The 27,773-nt window shown below is 44.0% G+C and overlaps 1 protein-coding gene across 1 annotated transcript in view; it reads right to left on the reverse strand.

Annotated features, from left to right (window-relative positions):
* Positions 1-562: 562 nt before the first annotated feature.
* GNB5 (G protein subunit beta 5) overlaps positions 563-27,773 on the reverse strand; it is a 50,143-nt gene continuing 22,932 nt past the window's right edge. The window contains exons 6-14 of the mRNA XM_029952246.1: positions 24,813-24,854; positions 22,543-22,619; positions 16,633-16,765; positions 9,659-9,802; positions 7,621-7,712; positions 5,338-5,386; positions 3,261-3,357; positions 2,172-2,338; positions 563-905 (exon numbers count right to left, since the gene is read on the reverse strand). Coding sequence (XP_029808106.1) covers positions 894-905; positions 2,172-2,338; positions 3,261-3,357; positions 5,338-5,386; positions 7,621-7,712; positions 9,659-9,802; positions 16,633-16,765; positions 22,543-22,619; positions 24,813-24,854 — 813 coding nt within the window. The 3' untranslated portion in view covers positions 563-893. The remainder of the gene's footprint in view (positions 906-2,171; positions 2,339-3,260; positions 3,358-5,337; positions 5,387-7,620; positions 7,713-9,658; positions 9,803-16,632; positions 16,766-22,542; positions 22,620-24,812; positions 24,855-27,773) is intronic.

Consider the following 27,773-nt stretch of genomic DNA (forward strand, 5'->3'; position numbering starts at 1 on the left):
TTTCAGCTCAGCTCATGATCTCATGGGTTCGTGGGACCAAGTCCCGCATTTGGGTCTGTGCTGACATCACAGAGTCTGCTTGGGATTCTCTCTCTCTCTCTCTCTCTCTCTCTCTCTCTGCCCCTCCCCCAATCATGCACACACACTCTCTCCCAAAATAAACTTAAAGAAAAAAGTGATTTTGTCCAATTACATTTGAAATTGGAATCTTCTAGCACAGACCAATTGACACAGTCTGCCTCATGTAGTGCATTAAGATCAGCACGTCTAGGGACACCTGGGTGGCTCAGTCAGTTGAGTGTCTGACTTGGGCTCAGGTCGTGATATCACAGTTTGTGGGCTCGAGCCCTGTGTCGGGCTCTGTGCTACGCGCTAGCTCAGAGCCTGGAGCCTATCTTCAGATTCTGTGTCTCCCTCTCTCTCTGACCCTCCTCTGCTCACACTCTCTCTCTCAAAAATAAAAACATTAAAAAAAAAATCAGCACTTCTAGAGGAAGGTTCCAAAAGAGACAGTGCACACTGACAAGAATCAGATTTTAAAGTGCTCTGAAAACAAATTTGATTCAAGGAAATATTACAGGATGTATTAAATGCTGAATCCTGTTGGTAATAGAATGAGTTGAAACTAATTAGAATAACCTTAAAAATGGATAAATTTTAAAAAGTGTTCAAAATGCAAAGCACTGTACTTGAAGGTGTCCTAGTGCTGGAAGGCTCACACTGGTACCTTTCCAGGGTGGTACTGCTAGTAGTAATATTGGGGACGCAGAGTGAACTTCAGTTATGGAGTCACTCCTTTAAGCTAAGTTGCAATAGCCCTCAGATCCTCTAGAAGAAAGATTTACATATGACGACTTCAAATCTACTCCCAGGTGTGCATTGTGAAGAGACGGTTAAGCCCAGACCTGCAAAGACAGGAACACAGATACTTTGTAGTCCCTTAGTAGTTACTGACATGCAAAACTGGAGTTTAAAGAGAAAATCAAGGTTACACACACACACACCCCACATCCAAAATAAAGCACTTACATGTCTTGGACAGATTACACCTTACTCCTGGCAACTCAAAGGTGTTTTTTTGGACCGGACTCTTCCGCTAGCCTCACTTAGCTAACTGTCTGAAGGGCATGTGTGCCTTCTTACTAGGGACTCGTAACTCTCAGTCAGGCTAAGTCCAAAACCATCTGTACCCACACAGCTCACTGAGTACATTAACATGACTACTAATTTAGGAAACTCTTGCCCAGGAAGATGAAGTCACAGTAAACTTTGTTGTTTGTTTTAGGAACTGCACAAAAATCCTTTAATCTATTTATCCTAAGAGTAGATGACTCAACTACTCTCTTTAGAAAAGACATTTCTCAGGCCAACAGAGAGCATCCTCAATGATTGGTTACTTTTCAAGACTGTCTTCAAAATCCTCTTCCTCCCCCAACAGTGTGTCCAGCAATCTTAAAATTATTATGCCACACACACCATATGTCCAATCCTAATTAAATCCCTTCACCTGGCCTTAAACCAGACCCCCCCCCCAATGCACACCTCATACACATCTGCCTTTGTTCTCCCTTCTAAGATGCCACTAAGACCGTCATGTTTGTGCTTTGCCCCCTAAATTTAAATTTAGCTTTGTTCTATGAACAGGCGATTTTGGAGCGATTTCTGGGGAGCCAACATCCAACAAAGTCACAGAGCTCTTTGAGAATCTGATGAAAGCCATGAGGACACTTTTACCAGAAAAATGGACACACATGAAATGTGACATGTAATTTCAAGGGCTTCATGGGTCCCCTAAAATCCCCCCTGTGGGTCTCACAGGCCTGTGTCACCCTGGGATAAGAACCCTGAACTACTGGGAGGCACTCTGCAGTCTGCCAAAGGCTAGAATCAGAAGAGTCCTACTTTTAGGATCAAAGGGAATCTTTTGGATTACCTACCCCAATTATCACCTGAATTACCTGCTAATACACAAGTGTTTAATCTATGCTTGGACACCTGCACTGATGGGGAGCTTACTTCTCCAGGCAACTCATCCCTTCCATGGCCATAGACTTGAAATGAGAGCTCTCTCTGGCTGACACAGCCCATCCTCACTTACCCTGAGCCTCTGTTTTAAGAGGCCAATCACTTCTCCTCTCACACAGAATAAAGTAGAAGAGCTGCTCTCTTACTCTTAGGGTATGATCCCATGATCCTGAGCAGAAAGCAGTCCCGTCGGGGGAAACTCGTAGGGTGCTAACGCGGTTTTCATGTCCAAACAGGATGGAGACTCGGGACCCCTTCAGAACATCCCAGACATTGATGGTATAATCGTTGTATCCAGCAAAGAGCAGGCGCCCTCAGAGTAGAAGGATATGATGGTTACTGACCCAGATCCTCCCTTTGTCTTTCTTTTCATGACTTTCACTGACTCACTCGTGCGGTCACTTGCCCATTCATTTATTCATTCATTCAACCAAGAGTGATTTAGTGCCCACTGTCTGCCAGGCACTGTGCTTTGCCCTGGGGATTCAGAGGAGAGAAGTTGCTTCCTGTGTGGATGGTGGCAGTGGCGGTGACGGGCAGGCAGGCAGGCACCTAAATTGACACATGGTAGCACTATGTGATAAGGGCTGTGATGGAAGTGCTTAGCTGTATGTGAAGTGCTGTGTGACCATGGAGGAAGGGGGATCTAGGAGGGCACTGAAGAGGAAGTGACATGAGTTGGCTCCTGGCGGCCGAGTATGAGTTCACCAGGCAGAGAAGGGAGGCAAAGACGCTGTAGGCAGCACAGCAGCATGCATACAAGTACTGATGCAGAACAGGGGCTGTGCCTGGGGAAACTGAATGGTCCTGTCAGTGCTGCCCTAACTTTCACTAGCAGCCTCCCCCACAGGGAGGGCAGAGGTGCCATGAGCTTCCAGGCATTGAGAAAGGGGCTCCTGCTGCACCCCCTCCACCTCTGGAAAAGTCCCTTTTCAGAATGGAAGGCCTTTAAAGGCCTAATTGAAGGCACTGTAGATGTGAAGTTTCATACAGCATTGTTTTCAAGAACAGCATTGGGTGGTGGGCACTGCCTTCATCTCCCCTAAAATGAATGGGGTAGGTGAGGCCCCTTCAGGTAAGGTGAGGTGGGGTGGGGGGTGGGGGAGGGAAAGTGGTGCAGATGTAGACTGCGTAACACACTGGCTCAGGAAGTTCAGCTAAAACCTGGATCAGGAGCTGGGTTTCATTTAGGTCCTGTCTTACAGTCCTGGGAAAGTTCTGAAATAAAATCTTACCACTGAGGGAGAAGTCCACACTGGATGCTCCAAATATGATACTCTCTTTGGAATAGATGGCGACCTCCCTGTCTGCCCGGAGGTCGTAGAGACGACACTGGGGTGACAAAGAAGACAAAGAAGGGCTTGTTTCTGGCTCTGGGTGGATGAAGAGATGACCACAGGCCTATATGCAGAAGCTGTGTAGTTTGAGGGATAAAGGAAATATCTCCAGTTTTCTCTCCTAGTATTTTCTCCCTTAATCCTGATTCCTATTAATCGGTATGGATCAGTGGAGATTCAAAGAAACAGCAAATACAGAGTTTGGGGTACAAAATCAGAAATGAAACTCCTCTTTTTTTTTTTTCTAATAAAGGATACATATTCATTGTAGAAAATTCAGAAAAACTCAGAAATGCCTAAAGAAGGAAATAAAAATCACCCTAAATCCTAGAAGTATTTACTAACATCTAGGCTACTTCCTTCAGTCTTATTTCCATTTTATGTGTGTATTTAAATGGAGTGGATATTTCATTATTACTTCTATTAACATTAGGTTATTAGTTTTTTTCTCATATCATTAATCTTAAAAAACACATTACTAACATGGTTGTTGAATATTCCTCATGTGGATATATGAGAATATGAGAATATGTTTAGCCATACCTTTTGATTGTATCTAATTTTTCTCTTTTATAAATAAAATGTTGATGACCATTCTTTTTATTTATTTTTTAGAGAGAGAGAGAGAGAGAGAGAGAGAGAGAGAGAGAGAGAGAGAGAGAGAGAGAGGGTGAGAGCACACAAGCAAGGGGGAGGCAGAGAGAATCCCAAGCAGGCTCTGTGCTGTTAGCAAGGAGCCCTACATGGGGTTCAAATTCATAAACTGTGAGATCATGACCTGAGCAGAAATCAAGAGTTGGATTCTTAACCAACTGAGCCACCCAGACGCCCCTTGATGACCATTCTTCTGTAAAAATCTTTATACAAATCTGATGGTTTCCTTAGAATAGTTAAAAAATAAAGTCCTTAGACTAAAACTGTTTCCAAGAAATAGTATGGCCAGATCAAAGGGTAGGGATGTCACAAAAGCTCTTGATTTGTGTGTCAAGACTGTTCTTCAGAAGGGTGGTACCAATGGTTCTAACTCCAGGCTCCTTCACCACATCACCTCCACGATGGAACATTTCACCGCTAATCCAAATGAACATTGATCACTCAAACTTGCATATTGGGTTATACGTGGTCTGAAAATGTTTTCAGGTGCTTGCCATGTTGGATTTACTGCTTTGTAAACAGTCCGCATTGTATCCTCTTTTTTTCAGGGTATTATCTTATTGATTATGCAACCCCATTATTATCTAAACGATTTCAGTTTGGTCTGTCATAGAGGAGGCAAGAATTTTTCTCAGATCTGTTATACATTTTTTGGCATACAGAAGTTTTAAATTTTTATTATTAAAATATTCAGTATACTCCTTTGTAATTTCTTCCACAGGAGCAAATTCATATGAAACCCACTATTTAATAAGATATTAAATATTTTGAGGACACCAAAAGCAACTTTTTTCTCTAGAAAAATAGGTCAACATAACTTGGCAGCTAGTATCAAAAGCCTTAAAAGTAGGTCTATTTTTGACTTAGCAAGTTCATGTCCGAGAATTAATTCTACGGAAATAAGTACCAAAATATTTATTTATAGCAGTGTTTTTTAACAGGAAAAAAAAACCCCTGAAAGACCTAAATGTCCAAAAATTGACTAGTTAATGTCCATAACATGGAATACTATTCACTCACTAAGAAAATATAATGTAGGAAAGTTAATTATTGGCATGGGAAAGTGTTCACAATCTATTGCTAAGGGATAAAAGCAAATTATAAAAGCACTTTGTTAAAAAAAATAAAAAAGACAGAAAGGAATTCACCCAACTGTGATTTTTCTTGGGTTAGGAGATTAAGATATTTTAATCCCCCTTCCAACTTTTCCTCAAAGAATTCACATTACTACTGTAATAAAAAACGTTTTTTAAAAAAGTAAAATTAAATCACTGCATCTCTCTCTCAAATAGGAAAAGCTCTCTATAACTTAGAAACATACCGTAGCATCATCTGATCCTGAAGCAAAGGCATCTCCACTTGGATAGTATCTGCAGAGACAAAGTTTGGGTAGAAAGCACTGTATTTAGAGCGTGATTCCCAGTTTTGAATGTCCGTCAGAAGCATCTGGAAATCATCTGGGAAGGTTGTCTCATGCGAGGTCCTTTGAATTGGAATCAGAATCTCCACTTCTAGGGACACAAGGACCACTCCTCACAGAGGCCAGGAAGGGAGGCTCATCTGGCTGGCCCACTGGCCTCTAGTTTTCTTCCCTATAAGTAGAGGACAGTGACAATGGCCTTGCAGAATGTGGGTGAGGAGTAACTGAGCTAATACGTGTGTCTGCATCAGGCCCTGAACGCAGGGCAGGCCCCCTGTAACCGTAGTGTCCAATGATCACACGCCTCATTCCTGGGGCTTGGCCCTGCTCAGGGATAAGAAAGTGATTATCCACATACATGCTGGAATCAGAGATCCAGAGTCTTGCTCATGTCTCTGCAATGATCACTTGCTACATGTGATACTTCTGGCAAAGGACTTCATCTTGCCCAACCTCAGTTTTCTCATTTGAAAAGTGAGGATGATAATGCATTTTCCCTGTTATGGAGACTGAATAAGATAGCACAGGCAAAGAACTGGGCCTGGTGCCAAATAAAAAGCATTCAGCAAATGATGGCTATTAATGTAACATTCATTGTCTTCTCAGGAATTAGGCTTCCTGGGGAGAAGAAAGTTTAAATTGAGACCTAGTGGATGTTAGAGGAAGAGAGGTCAGGGTAGGGACATGGATGAGAGAATGTGCATTTTAAAGCTGTATTTTGTGAATATGTAGGTGTTCAATTTATTTTTGTGGCTTTATATTCTATCTGTATCTTACCAACTTCATTTACTATCTGTATTAGTTTTCTATGATCTTCTAGGTAATCACTGCATATTTGCCAAAGTAAGTGGCTTTTCCCTTTATCTCTATCCTACAGTTGAGGGTATAGAGCCAGAAAATTCTTACAAACATTTCTACTGCTCACGTAAATAAGCACTGTTATCTTGTTCTTGCTTTTAAGGGGAACTAGTGCTTTCTCAGTAAGGATAATGAAGATGCTTAGGTGGTGGTGTTTCAAATACCATCTTGACAGTGCCCCAAATTTACATGTCAGGTCCTCACCTCTCTCTTGGGATCCAGTTCATACATAGATCCTGCTACCTACTCAATGTCTCTATGTCACTGGATACAGGCAACTCAAATATAAATATCCCAAAACAGACGTCCATCACCCATGTGCAGTAACAGACTCGTACCTGCCCCTCCTCCAGTCTTCCTGGTCTTAGTAAATGGATCACTGCTTACTGCCCCTTAGAAAAGGTTTGGTTTCCAAGCTCTGGGTTCTTCTCCTGTATGCAACTCCTGGCCTGTGCAGGCATCGTTTGACCTCTCCATTTCACCCTGTGGAATTGCTCAGGAAACAGCATAAAAAACCCTGGCTCCTGCCACTGCTGGGAGTAATAAACTGTCCTTCATCTTGAACCCAGGAGTCTCATGTCTTCTACCAGCATGCATGAAACTGTGGCAGCCTAAACTGACAGCTTGCAGCTAGGACAAAATCTCAAAAATGTCACAGTTCTGGACATCTCTGCCTCCACAATGTCTTCTTTAGTTCCAGCCACCATCCCCTCTTTCTTGAACTCACACACACAACTTTCTAATCAGCCATCATACTTCCATTCTTGCTTTCCTACAATCTATTCTCCAAGGAGCCGCTGGAGTGATCTCTTAAAGGCAAAAGAGAGGCCAGGTCAGCAGCCCCTACCTGGCCTTTGGTTAGGTGCCTCCACATCTCATCTTACTCCCGCTCTCTGCAAGCCTTGGCTCTTTCAGACACCGCTTTCTCAGAGAGGCCTTCCCTGATCATCCTAAGCAATAACCCATCCCTTCCCATCTGCCTGTTTTATTTTTCTCACAGCACATTTATCATTACCTTAAATTAAGTTTACCATTTGTTTATTTGTGTTTGTCTTGTCTCCTTGTCTCTAGAACAACACCTAGCACATAAGTCTCCAAGAATAAATGAATGGGAAATACTGACTCTGCTTAGGGAGGATAATATCAATTGCTCCTACTGCCTTTAATGGCATGCTGTTCAGTACACCACAAATCTGCCTTTCTTGCTGGAGAGACCTCTCTCAGCCAAGTAAACTGAGTCTGGAGGTGGTTCCTGGGCCGAGCATTACCCCAGGCCAGGGATTACCAGCACAACAGAGAAGTTACGTGAACATTCTACTCACTGACCGGACACTGTTGATGTCGGATTCATGTGTTTCAAAGGCCTGCACACACTGGCCGGAGCGCATGTCCCACACCATGGCTTTCTTGTCACATCCCTACAAATGCAAAGTTACCCGGAGTTACGGCCACTGCAAGGACTGTGTACAGACGGGCATGAGTTCCTGTTATGAAACAGAGCTATTTACTTCCCGTTAGTAAGGGCTGACAACATGCTTTTTTGAGACTAGCTTGCCTGAACTGAGAAGCCCTTAGAAAGCCAGAACCAGGTCTCGGGTGTGCGGGGGGCACGGGAAGGCACCCAGCTTTCCCCTTCAGCAGGTTTTTTTCTTTTGCATCTTTCCAAGTAGGTGCAAATGCTCCAGAGCCTCCTTCTTGCTTTCCTCCTGGGCATTTCTCTCTCTGTTTTGTCCTCCCCTTTCTCCTTCCTCTTTATCTCTGCCTCCCAGCCCAGGGGGGAGGGCAGGCATACACTGGGTGCACAGTGGGACTGCCCAGCTTGGTCTCAGGTGTAGGGAGCAGCCCTGAGCAAAGGTGGAGCACCAGGTGACCCTGGGCCATCTGTACCTCGACAGCATGCCACTAGGAGCCATGACCTTGCCAGCAGTTAGCTGGACATCTCTAGTGAGTCAGTGTCTTGGGCTTCTGCCTCAATACCTGTAAATCTCCTCTGGGTTGCCACCATGACCCAGGGAATCATACACGAGGTAATCACATTATACTATCATGGTTCTAGGAGCATCTGACAAATTTCTGCAGAGTGACCCTGTTATCAAGCTTGGAGAGTACAATGTAGACGCTCAATAGCCAAATAGAAGAAGTAATGGCTTAAAATTGGTGTTCAAGTTGCTGGTTTCAAGAGAAAAGAGCGGGATGAAGCACCATAACCGGTATCTCAGGAAAACCCGCTGTGGGGGTTCAGCGCTCTGATGATCTTTAATGAGAATGTGGACCAAGCAATCAGGAGTGTCTTCCAATCTTGTGAGGACACTAAATTAGATGGAGTTTAGTGCCCTGAAAGAGACATATAATCAACAATGATATTAACAATTTGAAAAGACAGTGGAGTTGAGGAGGGATAAGTATAGTGATTCAAAGGCACAGAGATGAACCATACACAGATGGGGCCAAATACCCAGGAAGAAAACGGGGTCCCTGCCGATGACAGGTCCCACAGCCCCTCGCCTGACGCCGAGCACTAAGACACGGGCAGCTTGGAACAAAGGGCTCTGTGTCTCCCAGCTGCAAAGACCATGTGACACTGTGTCCAGCGCCGTCCTCTCTCACTAGTGTCCTGACTAAAGTGAGACAGGACCTGGGTCAGGTTGGCCTGCTCAGTCCCCTGTTCTTATTCACTCCTGATGTATGTGTAACACACGGTCAACTCTGCCACCTGCTGCTCATAAGATCTGGGGGGAGTGGGACTATTATTTCGCATTATGCCTGGTTTATACATGAGGAAGTTCAGACAGATAGCACAGCCAGGACCCAGGCATCCCAGTCTGGTGCTCCTCTGTGCCACTGTGACCTTGTGTACCTGGCCCTGAACCTTCAACTATTCTGTTCCCTGTGCCCTGCGGTGGGAGAGCAATAGTGACGGACAGGGGTGGGGTAGGAGGAGCTCACAAGCCCCAAGCCCTGCCCTGATCACGCCACAGTGCTGCCTCACCTCAGCAGCCATATGACTGGCTTGGTACTCTTTTGGCTCATCTCGAGTGCTTTTAGATGCTAACTCTGCTACTTGTTTGAGGAATGACATTTTAAATTGTGGCAGATATGCACCTCGAGCCATAGCATTCATATTAGGAGAACATTCCAGATCCCTCTGTAGACTGAATGTCAGCAGCAGGAGACCCTCACAGCCCAGCACCATAATTGCCCACCACGCAGTGCTGCTGTCATGGGAGCCGGGGGTGTGGAAGTAAGCGGAGGCCATTTCCTGCAGCCCCTTCTAGAGAAGTGTCTGATCCAGTCCCCAAAATCGCCAGCATGAACCTCCCATGGAGAGACAGAAGGCCCCTAGGGATTTTCCCTGGGTGTTTACCCCAGACACGAAGGTGTTGCCTGTTTCCGAGGGGGCCAGGTCCAAGCAGAGCACGTCAGCCCCATGCCCGTGGAAACTCTGCAGCAGCTGCCCGCTCTCCACGTCCCACAGGGCACACGTGCCATCGCCGCTCGCTGTCAGGATCTGTTTGCAGTAAAGGACAGGAAGAGTGCTGTTATTATGGCTTCTGTCAGGAGGAAGTCAATCAAGCTGGATGGGGAAAAGGCACCTGCTTGGACACACACAAACACACGGAACTCGCTGCATATGTGGATTCATGCACAGAAATCTTTCTCCTGTACTGAGGGGAAATCATTTTTGACAGCCTCACTGTCCTTGAGATGTGTGTTGACGTGTCTGTCCTCCTCCGGGGTATGAAATTCGTCAGGCCCCCGTGCTGTATCTGCAGGGCCTTGTGCCTGCAGGCGTGCAGGAAGTTCTCCGTGAAAATCTGTTGAAGAGCACCTTGAGTGGCTCCCACAAGCAGGCCGGCCGCTCAGAGTGCTTCTCAGACATCAACGTGCTCCCCACCCACCTTGCTGCAGGTTAATATTGCACTGAGGGGTGGGGTGCTAAGATGCCACAGTTCTCACAGACTCTCAGGTCATACCAATGCTGATCACTGGACCTACCCAGAGCAGCAAGGGTCAGGCAGCATTTTCTTAGACACACTGTCCTGTGGCTGCTTCTTTCCAGAGCAGGGTGCCGCCTGAAATGGCCCTAGGGCCACAGATAAGGCCACGTTCACGCACTCACGTATTCACAAGCATTTGCTGTGTGATGATGTTCAGGTGCTGTGCTAACAGGCATTGATCAGGGTTTGCACATGATTGTGTCTTGATCTCTGCTTGCCTGGAGCTCAGTTCAACAGACTTGGCTATAAGAACTGACACCAGCCTCATTCCCCACCCCTGTGTTAAACAATTCTGAGACCATGCACACCTTCCCACGGCTACGTTCGACAGTACTGAGACCAAGTAAAAACAACCTAGCTCCTGGCTTCCGGAAATACCTGCTTCTGCAAGATAAGACTGTAAACCAACTCAACAACTTACTTATCAAGACTAACAGCCTGTCCTCAAGACTGACTTCAAGACCCTTACCTTGTGGGGCTCACCAATCCAAAGCTATTAATGTAACAATCTGTTTCCTGCCTGGAGAGACTCACCTTAAAATTGCCCAGCTTGGACCCCAAAACCCTCCAGTACCCTTCCCTGGTTTCTTCATTTTGAGATGCTACTGAGACTTTGTTAAGTTGGGGTTCTCCCTTGCTGCACTAGGTCTAATAAACTTGACATTGCTGGATAGCAAGTATTCCTAAGAATCTTGGCAAACAAGATGATGAGGACTCACAGTGGAGTGAGAAGCGCTGAGATACAGGCAGGCCCACGGGAGGGGCAATCAACCCATTCTGGCAACAGCTGAGCTGGTCTTTTTTTTTAATTTTTAAAGTTTATTTATTTATGAAAGATAGAGACAGCATGCGTGGGGGAGGGGCAGAGAGAGACACACACACAGACTCTGAAGCAGGCTCCAGGCTCCAGGCTCTGAGCTGTCAGCACAGAGCCCGATGTGGGGCTTGAACCCACAGACTGTGAGATCATGACCTGAGCCGAAGTCAGACTGTTAACTGACTGAGCCACCCAGGCGCCCCTGAGCTAGTCTTAGAGGATGAGTGAGAGCTGGCCAGGGGAAGGGGAAGGGACAGAGGGCATGCCGGTGAAGGCCTATCTCTGCACCAAAGGAGAGGTGTGCCTGGTATAGAGCATACAGACTGCGGACTTTAGCCTGTAGGCCAGACTGAGCTTTGGGAAGCGAGAGGATAAGATCAGAGATATTTTAGGGAAAACTGTCTAAGGTCAGTGCAGCACCCCTCAGGCAGCCTCTGTATAACTTACAGGTACACAGGCCGGCCTGTAGTGTGACAGGAACCCTGCTGTGCCTGCGGTGAGGGGGTTAGGGTTTTAACTTTTGTTAGGGCCAGTGTGTGTGAGGCTTGGGCTCTAGCTGAGCATAGTCTCCTGGGGCTGGGAGAAAGGCAGCAGGCTTTAATCTGACACAGATGCTCTCCTCATTAAAAGAAACCCAAATCGGAGCTCCAGGATGGCTCAGTTGGTTAAGCGTTCGACCCTTGATTTCGGCTTAAGCCATGACCTCACAGTTCGTGAGATCGAGTCCCCCACTGTGGGGCTCTGTGCTGACAGCGTGGAGCCTGCTTGGGGTTTTTCTTACCACCTCCCCCCACCCACACTTTTTCTCTAAAAATAAACATTAAAAAAAAATCTAAATCTGATGCAGCCCCTGCAATGGCTCTCTGCCCTTCTACAGGGGCAGCCCAGACATTCAGGGGACCCTGTGATCTGGCCTTGCCCACCGATCGGCTGCCTGCATCCCCCTGGGCTGCCCTCACACTTCACCGGCAGCAAGTTCGGGACCACCCTTCCTGCTCTGAGCTCTCAGCTTCCCCACTGTTCAGTCACAGATGGTTTCCATGAAGGTCCTGAGAACAGAGGACGGGGTCAGCGAGTCCACCCCCAGAACCGGTGGTATCCGGCAATGTGGGTGCTGGGCACCTACAAAAATTTGCTAAATAGACATGAATGAATAAGCTAAGGATCCTTTTATGATTTGTTAAGAAAACTTAGTCAAAGTATTTAAGTTGGTTTATTCAAAGTAGGGGACAGATTTACTATCGGAAGCTTTTATTTTTGGCATCTGTTAAAACAGGAGTGTAAAGTAGGTACAATGAGGTGTGTAAAGTGCAAAACCCTGAGGCTCAGCAGCTCACTGAAGTTTTACTCCTGTAAGCAACACTCAGACTGAAAGAGAGGAATTTCCACCCAGTCAGAAGGTTCTCCGCTCCATTCCCATGACCACCAAGTCAATTAGAGGAGGATATTCAGTTTATCTCAACTCTATCATTAATAGCCTTGACTTTCCTCATTTCTGATTTATTAAAAATAATGATAACCAATGAGAAATAATTGGAGATTCCTCTCACGGCCAGCTGCTGGAGCACACCCTCAGTTAATAAAGACACCAGATTAGCAGTACTTACAGTGCACAAAATAGACTTTAAACCAAAGAGGGGCACCTGGGTGGCTCAGCTGGTTAAGAGTCCAACTCCTGTTCTCAGTTCAGGTCATGATGATCTCATGGTTCATAAGTTCGAGCCCTGCATCAGGTTCTGTGCTGACACTGCAGAGCCTGCTTGGGATCCTCTCTTTCCTCTCTGCCCGTGTCCTAATCACACACTCTCTCTCTCTCAAAACAAATAAACTTAAAAATTTTTAAAAATAAAACAAAGACTAACAGGAGAGAAGGGCACTACATAATGACAAAGGGAAAACTCCAACAAGAAGATATAACAATTATAAATATCTATGTGCCTACATAGGAGCACCTCAGTAAATAAAAATAACAGACATAAAGGAAGAAACTGAAAGTAATATATAATAATATGGGACTTTTCACACCCAACTTATATTAATGGGTATATCATCCAGACAGAAAATGAACTGACAGTGGCTGTGAATGACACATTGGACCAGATAGACCTAACATATTTTCAGAATATTCCATCCCAAACCAGTGGAATACACGTTGTTTTCAAGTGCACAAAGAACATTCTCCAGAATAGATCACGTGCTGGCCACTAAATGAGTCTCAATAACTTCAAAAAGATTGAAGTCATATCATTCATCTTTTCCAACCACAATGGTATGAAACTAGAAATCAATCCTAAAAAAAATCTGGAAAGAACACATGGAGGCTAAATAACAGGCTACTATATTCAATGGATGGGTCAACTAAGGAATCAAAGAGGAAATGAAAAAATACATGGAAACAAATGAAAATAAAATACAACAGTCCAAAATTGTTAGGATGCAGCAAAAGCTGTTCTAAGAGGGAAAATTATAGCAATAGAGGCATACTTCAGGAATCAAGAAATGGCTCAAATAAACAACCTAATCTTAGGCCTAAAGGAGCTAGTAAAAGAACAAAGCCCAAAGCAAGTAGAAGGAAGGAAATAATAAAAATTAGAGGAGAAATAAATGACATAGAGATTAAAAAAACAATAGAACACAATGATGAAACCAGGAGCTGGTTCTCTGAAATGATCAATAAAACTGACAAACCTTTAGCCACACTCATCAAAAAAACAAGAGAGAGAACACAAATAAATAAAATCAGAAATGAAGGAGAAGAAATAAAAACTGACACCAGAAAAACATGAAGGATTTTAAGAAGACATTATGAAAAGTTATATGCCAATGAATTGGATAATCTAGAAGAAATGAATAATTCCTAGAAACATTCCAAAACAGAATCAGGAAGAAACAGAAAATTTGAACAGGGGTGCCTGGGTGGCTCAGTTGGTTAAGCATCTGACTTCAGTTCAGGTCCATGATCTCACAGTTCATGAGTTTGAGCCCAACAGCAGACTCTATGCTGACAGCTCAGAGCCTGGAGCCTGCTTTGGATTCTGTGTCTCCCTCTCTCTCTCTCTCTCTCTCTCTGCCCCTCCCCCACTTGCATTCTGTCTCTCAAAAATAAACATCAAAACATTTTTAAATAAAAAAACTAAAAGAAAAATTGAACAGACTGGTTACTAGTAATGAAACTAAGTTAGTAATAATAATAATAGTAATAATAAAAACTCCCAAAAAACAAAAGTCTAGGACCAGATGGATTCACAGGTGAATTCTACCAAATATTTAAATATGAGATAATACCTATTCTCTTCCAAGTGTTCCAAAAAATAGAAGAGGAAGGAAACCTCCCAAATTCATTCTACAAAGCCATCATTACTCTGATACCAAAACTAGGTAAAGGCACTACAAAAAAAGAAAACTATAGGCCAATATCTCTGATGAACATAGATGCAAAAATCCTCCACAAAATATTTGTAAACTGAAACTGATTCCAACAATACATTTAAAAAAATCATGATCAAATAGGATTTATTTCAGAGATGCAGGGTGGTTCAATATTCACAAACCAATGAATATGACACCTGGACATTAACAAGAGAAAGGATGAAAAGCTTATGATCATCTCAATAGATGAAGAAAAAGCCTTTGACAATCTTCAACATCTATTCATGATAAAAACCTAACAAAGTAGGCTTAGAGGGAACATACCTCAACATAATTAAGGCCATAAATGAAATACCCACAGCTAACATCATACTGAATGGTATAAAACTAAGAGCTTTTCTTCTAAGATCAAGAACAAGACAGGATATCCACTCTCAACCTTTTTACTCAACATAGTATTGGAAGTCCTAGCAACAGCAATCAGACAAGTAAAAGAAAGGCATCCAAATTGGCAAGGAAGAAGTTAAACTGTCACTATTTACAGATGACAAGAGAGTATATATAGAAAACCCTAAAGACTTGCAAAAAAACTAGAACTGATAAATGAATTCAGTAAAGTTGCAGGATACAAAACTAATATAGAGAAATCTGTTACATTTCTATACACTAACAATGAAGCAGCAGAAAAAGAAAGAAAGAAAACAATTCCACTGGGGCACCTGGGTGGCTTAGTCAGTTAAGAATCCAACTCTTGATTTCAGCTCAGGTCATGGTCTCACAGTTGGGGAGTTCAAGCCTCGTGTTGCTCTGCCTTGTCAGTGCAGAGAAAGAAACTACTGCCCATGTTTTCTTTTATGATTTTATGGTTTCAGTTCTCACATTTAAGTCTTTAATCCATTTTGAGTTTATTTTTGTGTGTGGTGTAAGAAAGTGGTCCATTTTTATTCCTTAACATGTTGCTGTCCAGTAACCCCAGCCTCATTTGTTGAAGACTGTCTTTTTCCCATTGTATATTCTTGCCTCCTTTGCTGTATATTAACTGACCATAAAAGTGTGTATTTCTGGACTCTATTCTGTTCCACTGACCTCTGTATCTATTTTTGTACAAGTGCCATACTGTTTTGAACATTAGTGCTTTGTCATATAACTTGAAATCCAGGACTGTGATACTTCCAGCTTTGTGCTTTTTTCTCAAGACTGCTTTGGCTATTTGGGGTCTTTGTGGTTCCATACAAGTTTTGGGATTGTTTGCTCTAGTTCTCTGAAAAATGTTATTGATATTTTAATAGAGGTTGTATTATATCTGTAGATTGCTTTGGGTAGTATGGACATTTTAACAATATTGGTTCTAGAGCATGGAATATCTTTCCATTTGTTTGTGTGATCTTCATTTTTTTCATCAATGGTTTTATAGTTTTCAGAGTACAGGTCTTTCACCTCCTTGGTTAAGTTATTCCTAGGTATTTTATTCTTTTTGATGTAATTGTAAATGGAATTGTTTTATTTTTAAGTTTACTTATTTATTTTGATAGAGAGAGCATGCATAAATGAGGGAGGGAGTAGAGGAAGAGAGTGAGAGGGAATCATGACCTGAGCCAAAATAAAAAGTTAAGGTGGCTCAGTTGGTTAAGCATCCAATTTAAGCTCAGATCATGATCTCGCAGTTCGTGAGTTTGAGCCCTGCAACAGGTTCTGTGCTGAAAGCTCAGAGCCTCGACCTGCTTCAGATTCTGTGTCTCCCTATCTTTCTTCCCCTCCCCCACTCATGCTCTGTCTCTGTCTCTTTCTTTCAAAAATAAACATTAAAAATTAAAAAAAAAAAGACTTGGACATTCCACCAACTGAGCCACTCAGTGCCACCCAAAACAGACTCAATGCAGAGAAGAAACGGCAGTTGCCAGTGGGGAGGTCGGTGGGGTTGGGGTGAAATAAAGGGGATTAAGAGCACATTTATCATGACGAGCAGTGAGAAATGCAGAGTTGTTGAATCTCTATTTTGTGTAATATAATTATGTTGTATGTTGATAATACCTGAACTAGATAATAACAATACCAATCATAATAGAGGACACTGGAAAGCTTCCATGCCTCCTTAGTCCTTTGCCACTTCCCCCGCACTCCAGTAGGCTGGCCCACCACCGGGCGCTTACTTACCTGCATGTCTGAGTTGGTGAAGCTGCAGGCAGACAGGTAGTTGGTATGCATAGCAACAGACTTCTTTTTGGCAGCCATGTTTTCATTTTTGTCAAATGTCAGTGGATACACAGAACACTTATTATCTAAACCACTAGCATGGAAAGAAAGAAGTGTCAAATGCTACTATAAGGTAATAGGATACATGTATACATTCTCATGCAAATTTTTTCAAAATGTTTTCCTTTGTTAGCATTATATATTGTAAACTTTCCCCCAACTTTTACTTGGAAGATTTTCAAATGTACAGTAAAATTGAAAGAAAAATAGTACAGTGAACACCCAGATCCCTTGACCTATGTTTACCAACTTTGGATTTTGCCTTATTTGTAGGAGAAAATTCTCAACGATCTGAAGGTAAGTGTAGACATGACATGATACATCTAAATACTTCAATTTGCAAATTTACATTTTCTATAAAAAAGAACATTCTCCTAGGTGGCCACTAAACCATTATCACATTTAGAAAATTAACACAAATTCCCTAACACCGTGCAATAGGCCATATGTATTCATTCTTCCCCAATTGTCCCCAAGATCCAGGGCCAATTAAGGTTCACATATTGCACTCTTTTTATATCTTTTTAAGATCTTTTAATTTTTTAATGTTTGTTTTTAAGAGAGAGAGAGTGCACGCACAAGCATGTGCACAAGCAGGGGAGGGGCAGAGAGAGAAGGAGACATAGAATCTGAAGCAGGCTCAGGCTCTGAGCCGTCAGCATAGAACCCAATGCGGGGTTTGAACTCACAAGCCATGAGATCATGACCAGAGCCATAGTTGGATACTTAATCTACTGAGCCACCCAGGTGCCCCTAAGATCTTTTAATTTAGAACAGACCCTCTACCTCTTTTTTGTTGTTCACGACAAGAGATCTTAGGCCAAGTGTCTTACAGAATGTCACACACAATCTGGACTTGTCACGTTGTTTCTTTTTTTTAATTTACTGAGAGAGAGGGAGAGCGAGCGAGAGAGAAACAGCGTGCGCGCGCACACACACACACACACACACACACACACACACACACACACACACACGGCTAGGTGGGGGAAGGGCAGAGAGAGGGGGACAGAGTATCCGAAGTGGGCTCTGTGCTGACAGGCTGACATCGGTGAGCCCAGGGGCTCCACACTGCTTCTTAATGGCTATTTTCAAGTGTAACTTTTCTGGCAGTAATAGTATAAAGGTGAGGTGTACTTCTTTGTTACTGCTTTACTTCAAGAGGTTTGTGATGCCTATTGTCTTAGAATTGGTGATGCCAACTTTGATGACTTGGTCAAAGTAGGGAGCATTAGATCTCTCCATGGTAAATGTAACTTGTTTATGACTAATAATAGTTTAGGTTTGACACTTCAAGACCGTGTGAATATGTTTGTTGTTTGAATCAAATATTACTTTAGGGATACAAAAGGGTGACATTCTGATTTGATCATTCCTAAAAAATGGATCATTTATTAGCTGATATTTTTCTGTGAAGAAAAATTCTCCTTCCCTCTGTCCACCCATGGATTCCTTTTTCTCAACTCTGTTACGATCCATTACTATCACTATTCCATGTGATGTTCAAACTGTCCCAAATTTGGACAGTGGGGGCCCCTTCAAGCAGCTCCTGTTTCCTTTTGATATAACTCTGTCAGTCCTTGAATATTTCCTTGCTTTCCAGAACAAGAAAACACCCTAGGCTCTCTTTATTCTTTTCCTGTCCCAGACCTAAATCAACCTTACTCCAAGGGGCCCTGCTTCCTCTTAGTGGGGAACAATGTTTAGGCGCTCTCTTCGGAGGCCCTGGGGATGCCAGGAGGTCCCTTAGCCCTTCCACCTGCTCAAAGTAGCAAGTGTAGACTTGGGAAGTCTATTACCAGTAATTCATAAGCTTGTGGGTGAAAATGACTTGCAGTTAGGCCATGCCATTGAACCAACATGCTGTGGACCATAGGCTTCTCCAGCCTTCCGGGCGGAAGGCTTTCGCCCATGCTGAGGCTTCAGAGTCGTTTCTGCAGCTCTGCTGGGACACTTATTACTTAGCCTTATTTGCACTGCTATGAGAACCAGAGAAGTTTGCAGTGTGATGCATCTGGTGTTGAACCTCTGCTTTGGTATATAACTCATTTTGTGATCTTGCTTATGTTTTTTAAGGTTCTCTGAGCCTTAGTTTGTTTCCTCAACTATAAAATGGAGTGGGTCCCATCCACCTTTCACAAGGGGCTGTTGTGAAGGTGCATAAACAGTTCCGAATGGCCCTTGACATATGATAGAGGCTCAGTAAGTGGTCATAATTGTTATTTTTATATTCTACCTGGTTGGAGGCTGACACGATGTTTGTTTGTTTATTTTAATTTTGAGAGGAAGAGTGAGCACACATGTGGGTAGAGAGAGAGGGAGAATCCCAAGCAGGCTCTTCACTGTCAGCACAGAGCCTGTGAACAGTTGCTAATATCAAGTGTACACTTCCTGAGTGAAGTCTTCTTGGGGATCTGGCTTTCAAATAAAAAAAATACTTACATATAAATAAAAATCAATTAACACATTTTTTTTGAGAAGAGGATTGTGTCAACACTGTTACAGTTTAGCTTTCAAGTTTGGAAGTGACTCAGAAATAGACCTACTAGTCAGGCAGATGGAGGTAAAAATATCCCCATTATTCCCTTAAAAAAAAACAAAACACAAAAAACTCTGACTGTGGCAGAGATGTGGGTCTGTGTGATCACAGAGTTACAGGGGTGTCACAAAATCACGGTTGAGAAACACTTCATTAGATCATCACTAGAAAGGCAAGTTAAGCGCAGTGGCTGTTGGCATTTCTACAAAAGGTCTGAGCAGGGGAGATGGTTATCTACGCTGGGGATTCAGTCTCTCAGTTTTGTTTTTGATGCTGTCTCCTCATCCACCGGACCCCGTATCTTAAATATTTGTTAATATTTCACCAATAGTCACACCTCGAACTCCCTCCACTTTCATTTCATAACAAGGCGTGAGGCACCCAGCGCAGGTACTGACCACCTGCCACATGCCAGGGCTGGGAAACTGCCATCCCTCCTCTCTGAGCTTTTTCCCTCTGCCAGGGTGTCGCCACAAATGTGTCCAGCTGGGCCTCATAAAATTGTTGTCTTCCTGCTTGCCCCTCACCCTCACAGACGTGATCCCACTGGGTTCCATTTAGCGAGGGTTCAAATAAGACACAGGCAACAGAATCATTTTCTAAACTACTGTTAAAGACCTGTTCACTATGTTATTATATCCACTGCATATTGTGGAAGGATCTACCTAACACATTCTTTTTGTAATGTAGAACCAGATAGCTAGTAGCTCAGTGTCAAATGCTGAGAAATTATGTAACTCATCCAACTCTATGTATCTGCTAATATCAATGCCCAGTTAGAAATATATTACTCCAGGGATTTTTAAAGTGTAGAGTATTTATTATTCCTAATGAGCAAGCACTGATCATACCTAATGAGGAGTCAGCTTTTACCCTCGGCTACTGGGAGGTCATCTCTCATTCCCAGGGATGGCCTGCCTGACGGGAGCAGCTTTGACCAATAGTCTAACAGTATGATTTATGATGCACTATGACTTCAAATCTCCTCCCTGTAAGTTCCGCCCTCCTCCAGAAGAACTAGAAACTGAGTATTAGCCTAAATATCTAGGACACACTGGAGACTGAGGGTCAGCCACATGGGCAGTATGTGATTGAGCCCCAGTAAAAACTCTGGACACCAGAGGCTCAGGGGAGTCTCCCTGGTTGATAATACTCTGTATATCATCACACATGTGGCCAGGAGGAGGTGATGCCATCCGTGACTCCACAGGGAGGGGACTCCTGAAGCTCCACGTTTGGACCCCTCCTGGACTCTGCCCTCGGCACCTCTTCCTTTGGCTCTAATTTGTATCCTTCCACTGTGATAAAACTAAGCCTAAGTATAGCACTTCCCAGAGTTCTGTGGTTGTTCTAGAAAATTATCAGACCTGAGAGTGGTTGTGGGGACTCTCAGATTTGTGGCTGGTATCTGAAGGGACAGAAGTCTTGTGGGGACTATGACTTCTAACTGTCCAGCTGGCTAACCTCCTTTGCACTACCTGATAGTATGTGTGCATGTGTGTACACATATATAAATAATGTTTTGTATATATAGCATAGAGAAAAATGTTTTATATATATGTCATATATAAATACCTATATGCCTATATATATATATATATATATATATATATATCACATATGTGTGTGTCTTTTATTGTGCTTACCTCATATCACTTCAAGAAGTAAATGGAAATGAATTTTATAAAAGTACTACCATTCACTTATAAAATGGAAATACAATCTACTTTTGAATTATTTAAATAATGAGAAAACATGAAATACATGTGTGTGAACATGGGTTCCAAAGGCACACAGGGTCTTGGCAAATGGAGAGTTGATGGAAAGATGCTCCCAAATAGCCACCCAAAGGGAGGGACACTGGGGACAAAAGGCGATGTGGCTTTAGCTGGAGAAGGCCCCAAACTTTTTGCCTGGAGGCCAAGAGTTTTCACTTTTGAAATAAAATTCTTTTCTCCTGATTCTAAAAATAACATACACTTATTTTTAAAACTTGAAAATACAGAAAATTATTTAAAAAGAACCCATGCTCCTATCCTCCACAAAGAACTGCTACTGGAGTTTTTGGTGTAGTTTATCACAGACATATGACTGCCTCTTTTCTAAACATGGCTGGGCTCCTACTGTAGAAATACGGTGAATGGTCCCAGAACCGTTTAACACAGGGAGAGGGCGCTGTGTTGGTTGCAGTCCCCAGTGCCAACCCTGCTAGACTGAGCTCCAGAACAGGGAACAGAACACAGTCTCCCTAGCCACCAGGATGCTCCTTTTGTTTTTCCTTTTGTTTTTAAGTTTATTTATTTATTTTGAGATAGAGAGAGAACCAATGGAAAGAGGCAGAGAGAGAGGGGGACAGAGGATCTGAAGTGGGCTCTGTACTAAGAGCAAAGAGCCCGATGCGGGGCTCAAACTCAGGAGCCATGAGATCATGACCTGAGCTGAAGCTGATGCCCAACAACTGAGCCACTGGCGCTTGTAGATGCTCTTTTCACTTACTATAATTAAGAAGTTTCCTTTCTAATAGTTGTATAAAATATGTCCTTCAATTCATGTACCACAATTCACTGAACAATTTCCTTTGATGGACATACTGTTCTTCCCTACCTCCCCCACTTTTTGCTTTATTTTAAAAATAGTAAATATTTTAAACAATAAATACTATTGCTCAGGTGGCTTTTCTATATTATGGATCAGTCTTTTCAAAGAAAGTTCTTAAATGTGGTATCACTATGATCAAAGGTTATACATTTTTCAAGGCTTCTTTTATATTAACAACAAACAAGTTTTCCAAAATGTCTGCACCAATTCCCAGTCCCCACCAACAGCATTTGAGAGTAGAGGGGGCTGGTTTGGAACTTAAACAACTGTCAGTCTGTAGAGAAAATAATTACGAGGGGCGCCTGGATGGCTCAGTTGATTAAGTGTCTGACTTTGACTCAGGTCATGATCTCACAGTTCGTGAGTTCGAGTCCCGTGTTGGGCTCTGTGCTGACAGTTCAGAACCTGGATATTGCTTCTGATTCTGTGTCTCTCTCTGCTCCTCCCCAGCTCGTGCTCTATCTCTCTCAAAAACAAACATTAAAAAATTAAAAAAAATAATTATGAAACAAATTTTTGTAGTTTCTTTTTTGATGAAGTTCAGGGAGGACTTTAACACACTACTTAACCAGTAAACAACAAAAACAAGACGTTCTTGTTTGCTTGTTTTTGCCCATCGAACAGTGTTTCACGGCTAACAGGATACCTGAAAAGCTGCTGTGGCCACTACTTACCCGCATGCAATGGCGCATCCCGACGGGGCATACGCGCAAGCCATCACCCACGTGCAGGGCATCGTGACCGCATGCTCCTGAAACAGAGTACGCAAGGTTCGTGGAAGGAACAAGCAGTGTTTCTACACAAATGTGTTAACCTGTCATCTTCACAAAATGACATGATTCGAGTTCCTACTCAATCCCACTACATTTCATAGGCCTGTGGTGTGGGGTGAAGATCAGCTGGAGACCGACGTAATCAGCCGAACTGTGTGCCGTATATACCAAAAGCTAAAAATCTCAACCAGCAAAACAATACCCTTAATGTTTCACTAATTTCTTAATGTATTCTCCTTTCGTTCTTCTGAATGAATAGAGGGGTTCATTTTCTTTGAAAGGTCTGTCTGGATTTCACTGCTGTTATATACTTTATCCCATTTACTCAGATTCCCCCTATTTTCAAAATCTACTCTTAAGTGATTCCACCTGTATGTTGTATGTGTCTCCCTGTGAATGCACAACAGCCACAGTGCCCTGTGCGTCCTGAAACCATTCGTGGGAAGGTGTGAGTGGGGGCGGGTGTGCGCAGGGTGATTCTGAATTGTGCTCACAGAGAACACAGAACCTGTAACTCGGAAGCTATGAGAACTAGGTGTAGTGGTTCCTGCTCCTGGCTGGTGGCGGGGTCACCCACATTCTCCTGCATGCAGACAGGCAAACGATAAAGCCACAATTCAAACCCATCTGAATCTGTGGTCTTATTTCCATGAAAGACATATCCTCCCTGAGTCTCTCCTCATCTGTGAAGGGAGAGGATGGGACTAAAAGATTCCTAAAGTACATTTGAGTGCTGTTCTTCTTTCCTGTTTGATTCCCTGTGTCTCTGTGTTTTTGTGGGGGAAACATGGGCCCTGACACTGCCCATGAAAATTCTGTCACTTGGAATCTACAGCCTTAAAAAACTTTTTTTGATGTTTAATTTTTGAGAGAGAGAGACAGAGACAGAGACAGAGTGTGAGCAGGGGAGGGGTAGAGAAAGAGGGAAATGTAGAATCCGCAGTAGACTCCAGGGCCCAGCTGTCAGCACAGAGCCTAACGTGGGGCTTGAGATATGAGATCATGACCTGAGCCAAAGTCAGACACTTAACCAACTGAGCCACCCAGGTGCCTCAGAATCTATAGCCTTTTAGACACCAAGAATAATCTGTGGCAAAGGGCCACTCTAGGCAGAGTGCACCCCAGCCCCCCTCCCTTACAAGTAATAACTATAGTCCCTGCCCGGGGCCACGGTGGCAACACCATGCCTCCTAGAAACCCGGCAGTGTGTTCTCAATGACATGCTGAGGCTTAAACAGAAACAACAAACCCCCCACACTCCTGAAGATGCCGAGGCGTGCTGGGAGAAGTAGGGGTTGTCATGGAGGGAGGTGCTGGATAGGAAAGCACTTTGCAATCTCTTAAGTTGCCATTTTTACTATTTCCCAGGGGCCTGACCATTAGGAACTCTGCTCCAAAAGATGGCTCTGGCCACCCCCACGTGGGCCCCCCGCCACCTTGACCATATTGTGTAGCAACTGCCTACCACAATAGCTACTAAGCACATTTAAAAATGCAGAATATGGATGGTGTTCGGTTTGGGGCAGATATAGAACTCTGTGTTTTGTATAATGAAAAAGAAGACTTTCTTTGTAAGTAAATAACAAAATCAATATTTAATACACAACAGTCATTACTATAAATGGCAACAAGATGCAGGCTTGTCAGCACACCTACACATTGATTTTGACCTTCCTCTTTAGCTAAGAGTCTAAATTCGGAGCCAAGCATGCCCAGGCCAGACACAGGATAGTCAGCTCAATGCCTGGCGGCCATGGCTTCCCTGCCGACCACCTGCTCATGTTCACGGTGCTTCAGAGTCTGGTCAAAGACACAGAGGGGAGAGAAACCTGGGGATTTGGGAACGTTTTACCGTCCCTCAGAGGAAAAACAGTACATGCCTGTGTGAATGTGACAGTTTTCCACGCCAGGCCCTTTCCTGTTTTAGGGCCAGTACCCTGTTTGGTGGCTCCCCACACTCCTGTCCCGGTGAGGGGTTTTAGCTCTTGAGAGGAATGGACACTACTACGGGCTACTGAGCTGTCTGAACCCACATGGGCTTTTGTGGGCTTTCCATCCCCAGACGGGCACCTGAGACAGGCACTTGACCATAACTGGGGGTGTCTGGAGGGGATGAGGACCCAGGACTGGGGCTCTGAGGTGCCCCTCAATGTGCCAGTGACAACACCTACCTTGTTAGTAGTGAAGGAATCCCACACGATCACCTTCCCGTCCTGGAGGGAAAAGAGTAAAAAGCTCAGGAGTTGTCATTCTGTCCTTACAAGAAAGTACTGAGGATTGCTCATAAAAGCTGTGTTTGGCTGGACAGTGTGCAGGAGAAAGCCAGAGTGAGTATCTGGGTAATCAAGACCTATCCTTGAGGGGAGTGAACGGGGGGCTGAACTGTCCAGCCTGATTAAAGTCTCAGTTTTCAACATTATACTCCTTATATAGATACAAAGACAAAAGCAATGCTCAGAGACTTCTGTTATACCATTTAGAAACCAAGGATTAATTGTTGGTACACTGCCCTCACCCACCATACCCGAACTGTCAGAAAGTGATACAGGGGTAAGACAACCTGAAACGACCTCTAGGTCCCTGACAGGTGATGAATGGTCTCGTACTTTCTCCCTCACCCCTCCACTAGCCATCCTGGCTCCTGTGCGCTGTGCTCCCTGCAGGGACAGGTCAGAGTCCCACCCTCATCCCTAGCCCACTTCTCAGAGCTGTGCCAGCCTGAGATCAGTGTAACGTCTCCACTTTGACATTTTGCACCCATGCTGAGAACAAGTCTATCATGGTGGAGATCCCCTATGGGCAGCTGTCCTGCAAACAGAGAGCATTCCCTGTCAGGGTAGGCTCTCGGCTGGCACCAAGTTCACTGTCACCACTGCTGCAGCCCACACTGGGGCAGTGGGGAGTCACCACGAGGTCATGTATTTGTCATACGAACCCACTGGGGATAAACCCACATAAGCCCTGGCCCCTACAATGCAGTCACCTGCCCAGGACCTGGTGTGTAGGTCCTCTGGGCCCCCAGGCTCTGCCCAACAGCCAAAGAGGATGGCTCAGCTGACTCCTTCAGCACGGGAGTCCCCCTCCCCCATGCACCTCAGGGACGGCGAGTCTGCAGCATCCAAGCCAGCAGGCCTGGTTTTTGTAATCACTCAAGCCATTTGGAGCCAAATCTGACGAATGAGGTGAGAGTGGGGTAAGAGATGCCACTTAGGAGCACAGGCAAGGTCTGATCATCCAAAGTGACACGGGTGCTTGCTTTGCATGATCCACTGGAAGATTTCCATATTCCCACTGTGTGTGGCCTTAGGGCCCAGAAACAAGGTCAAAGTGGGCATTTTGGGGCCTTTCAAAACTAAGCACACTGGTTCTAGTCTGATTTCTCAGACTAAACACCCGAGCACAGTGTATGGGATAGATTAGGTAACAGAGCAGAGAGGACAGAAGGGGCTCCAGGCCTTGGGGTCCTCCACACCTGGAGCCCCACATGCGGCATGCGGGGGGGAGGGGACAGGAAGAGACCCTGTGTATTGTCCAAGTTGGCATTCCCTTCGGTGGCTTCCTCCACCTCACTGCCTGCCTGCCTGTCCCCACCACCCACCCACTGTGTGCTCTGGAGAGAAAAAGGCACCAAGAGGCTAAAATCAGTCATAAAAGCAAATGTGGGCCTCTCCGTGAGCACAGATTTATACACCAGGAGCCCACATACCTAGAGAGACCGCCTCCACCCTAAACCTGAACCCACGCGGTCAGGCTGATTAATCTCCTGCCTTCAAGGGAGCAGGGCTGCTCTGAGTCACTCTGTCTGCTCCAGAATGTTCCTGCTGTTTCCAGCTTCCTCCCACACCCACCCCACTTCTAGTTTCTCTGCAGCAGAGGTGGATGGATGGAGCACGTCAGCAGTGTACCTCCTCCCTAAGGACAGTATGAGTGACAGAAAATCCAACATATATTACATTTTTAAGGATTAAAAAAAGCCAAAAAGGCTAGGTAGCAATATGTCTGTCTTGATAACCACTTTGCAAAAAAAGTCTAGAAAGAAATGCTCTAAAATAGTAATAATGGCTGGGACCGGATGGTGGGAGTAAAACCTTTTCTTTGTTCTCTCTTTTAGCATTTTTTTAACGTGGCAGAATAATTAAGGGATAAATTGTTTTATGAACATAAAAGAGGGCAAGTACAACGTGACATACTAGAGCTGGAGATAATATAGAAGATTAATAATGACCTATTAATTAGAAAATTAATCTCTAATATAGAGGATTAATTTGACCTGTATCAAATACAACCTGACATAGATGTTAAGAGTGTGTGGATTATTTAGAGCATGTATATGTTTTTAAATGTTTTTATTTATTTTTGAGATAGAAAGAGAGAGAGAGAGAGAGAGAGAGAGACAGAGAGACAGAGCATGAGTGGAGGAGGGGCAGAGAAAGAGAGAGATACAGAATCTGAAGCAGGTTCCAGGCTCAGAGCTGTCAGCACAGCCCTCTGAAGCCGGGCTCAAAACCATGGACCTATATAAGATCCTGACCTGAGCTGAACTTGGATGCTTAACTGACTGAGCCACCCAGGCCCCCCTAGAATATGTATAGTTTTTATACTTAAAAGGGCTATTAAAAACCCCTAAACTGTTCTTTGGAAAAGCTAGGCTGAAGGCAGGGATACAGGGAAGCCCAAACTGGCCATAAAAATATATGACTTCAGTTTATAGTTTTATATTCAATGCATGTTATATCAAAACAGCTATAAAAAGTACCAGGCAGTGATAAGCAGCCTCCTGATAGTCATACTTTTGCACAGGCCCCTCCCGCATTATATCAGGGTTGGTCTGTGTAACCAGTGGGATATAGCTGAAGTGATGGGATGTCACTTCTGAGGCCAGCTCGGAAGACACAGCTCGCCTTCTGCCCCAGCTCCCTCTCGCGCTCTGGGGAATGCTGGCTACCATGTCGTAAGCAGCCTTCCAGAAAGGTCCACACGGTGAGGAATTAAGGCCTCCAGCCAATGAGCCATTGTGAATGGGCGTTTCTGCCTCAGTGGCACTGTGTCATGATCGTGACCTCATCAGAGACCCTGACTCTCAGAAACCATAATAAATATTTGTTGTTTTAAGTTGCTAAATTTGGGGGTAA

Source organism: Suricata suricatta, chromosome 9, assembly GCF_006229205.1.
Source record: "Suricata suricatta isolate VVHF042 chromosome 9, meerkat_22Aug2017_6uvM2_HiC, whole genome shotgun sequence".
Lineage (NCBI taxonomy): Eukaryota > Metazoa > Chordata > Mammalia > Carnivora > Herpestidae > Suricata > Suricata suricatta.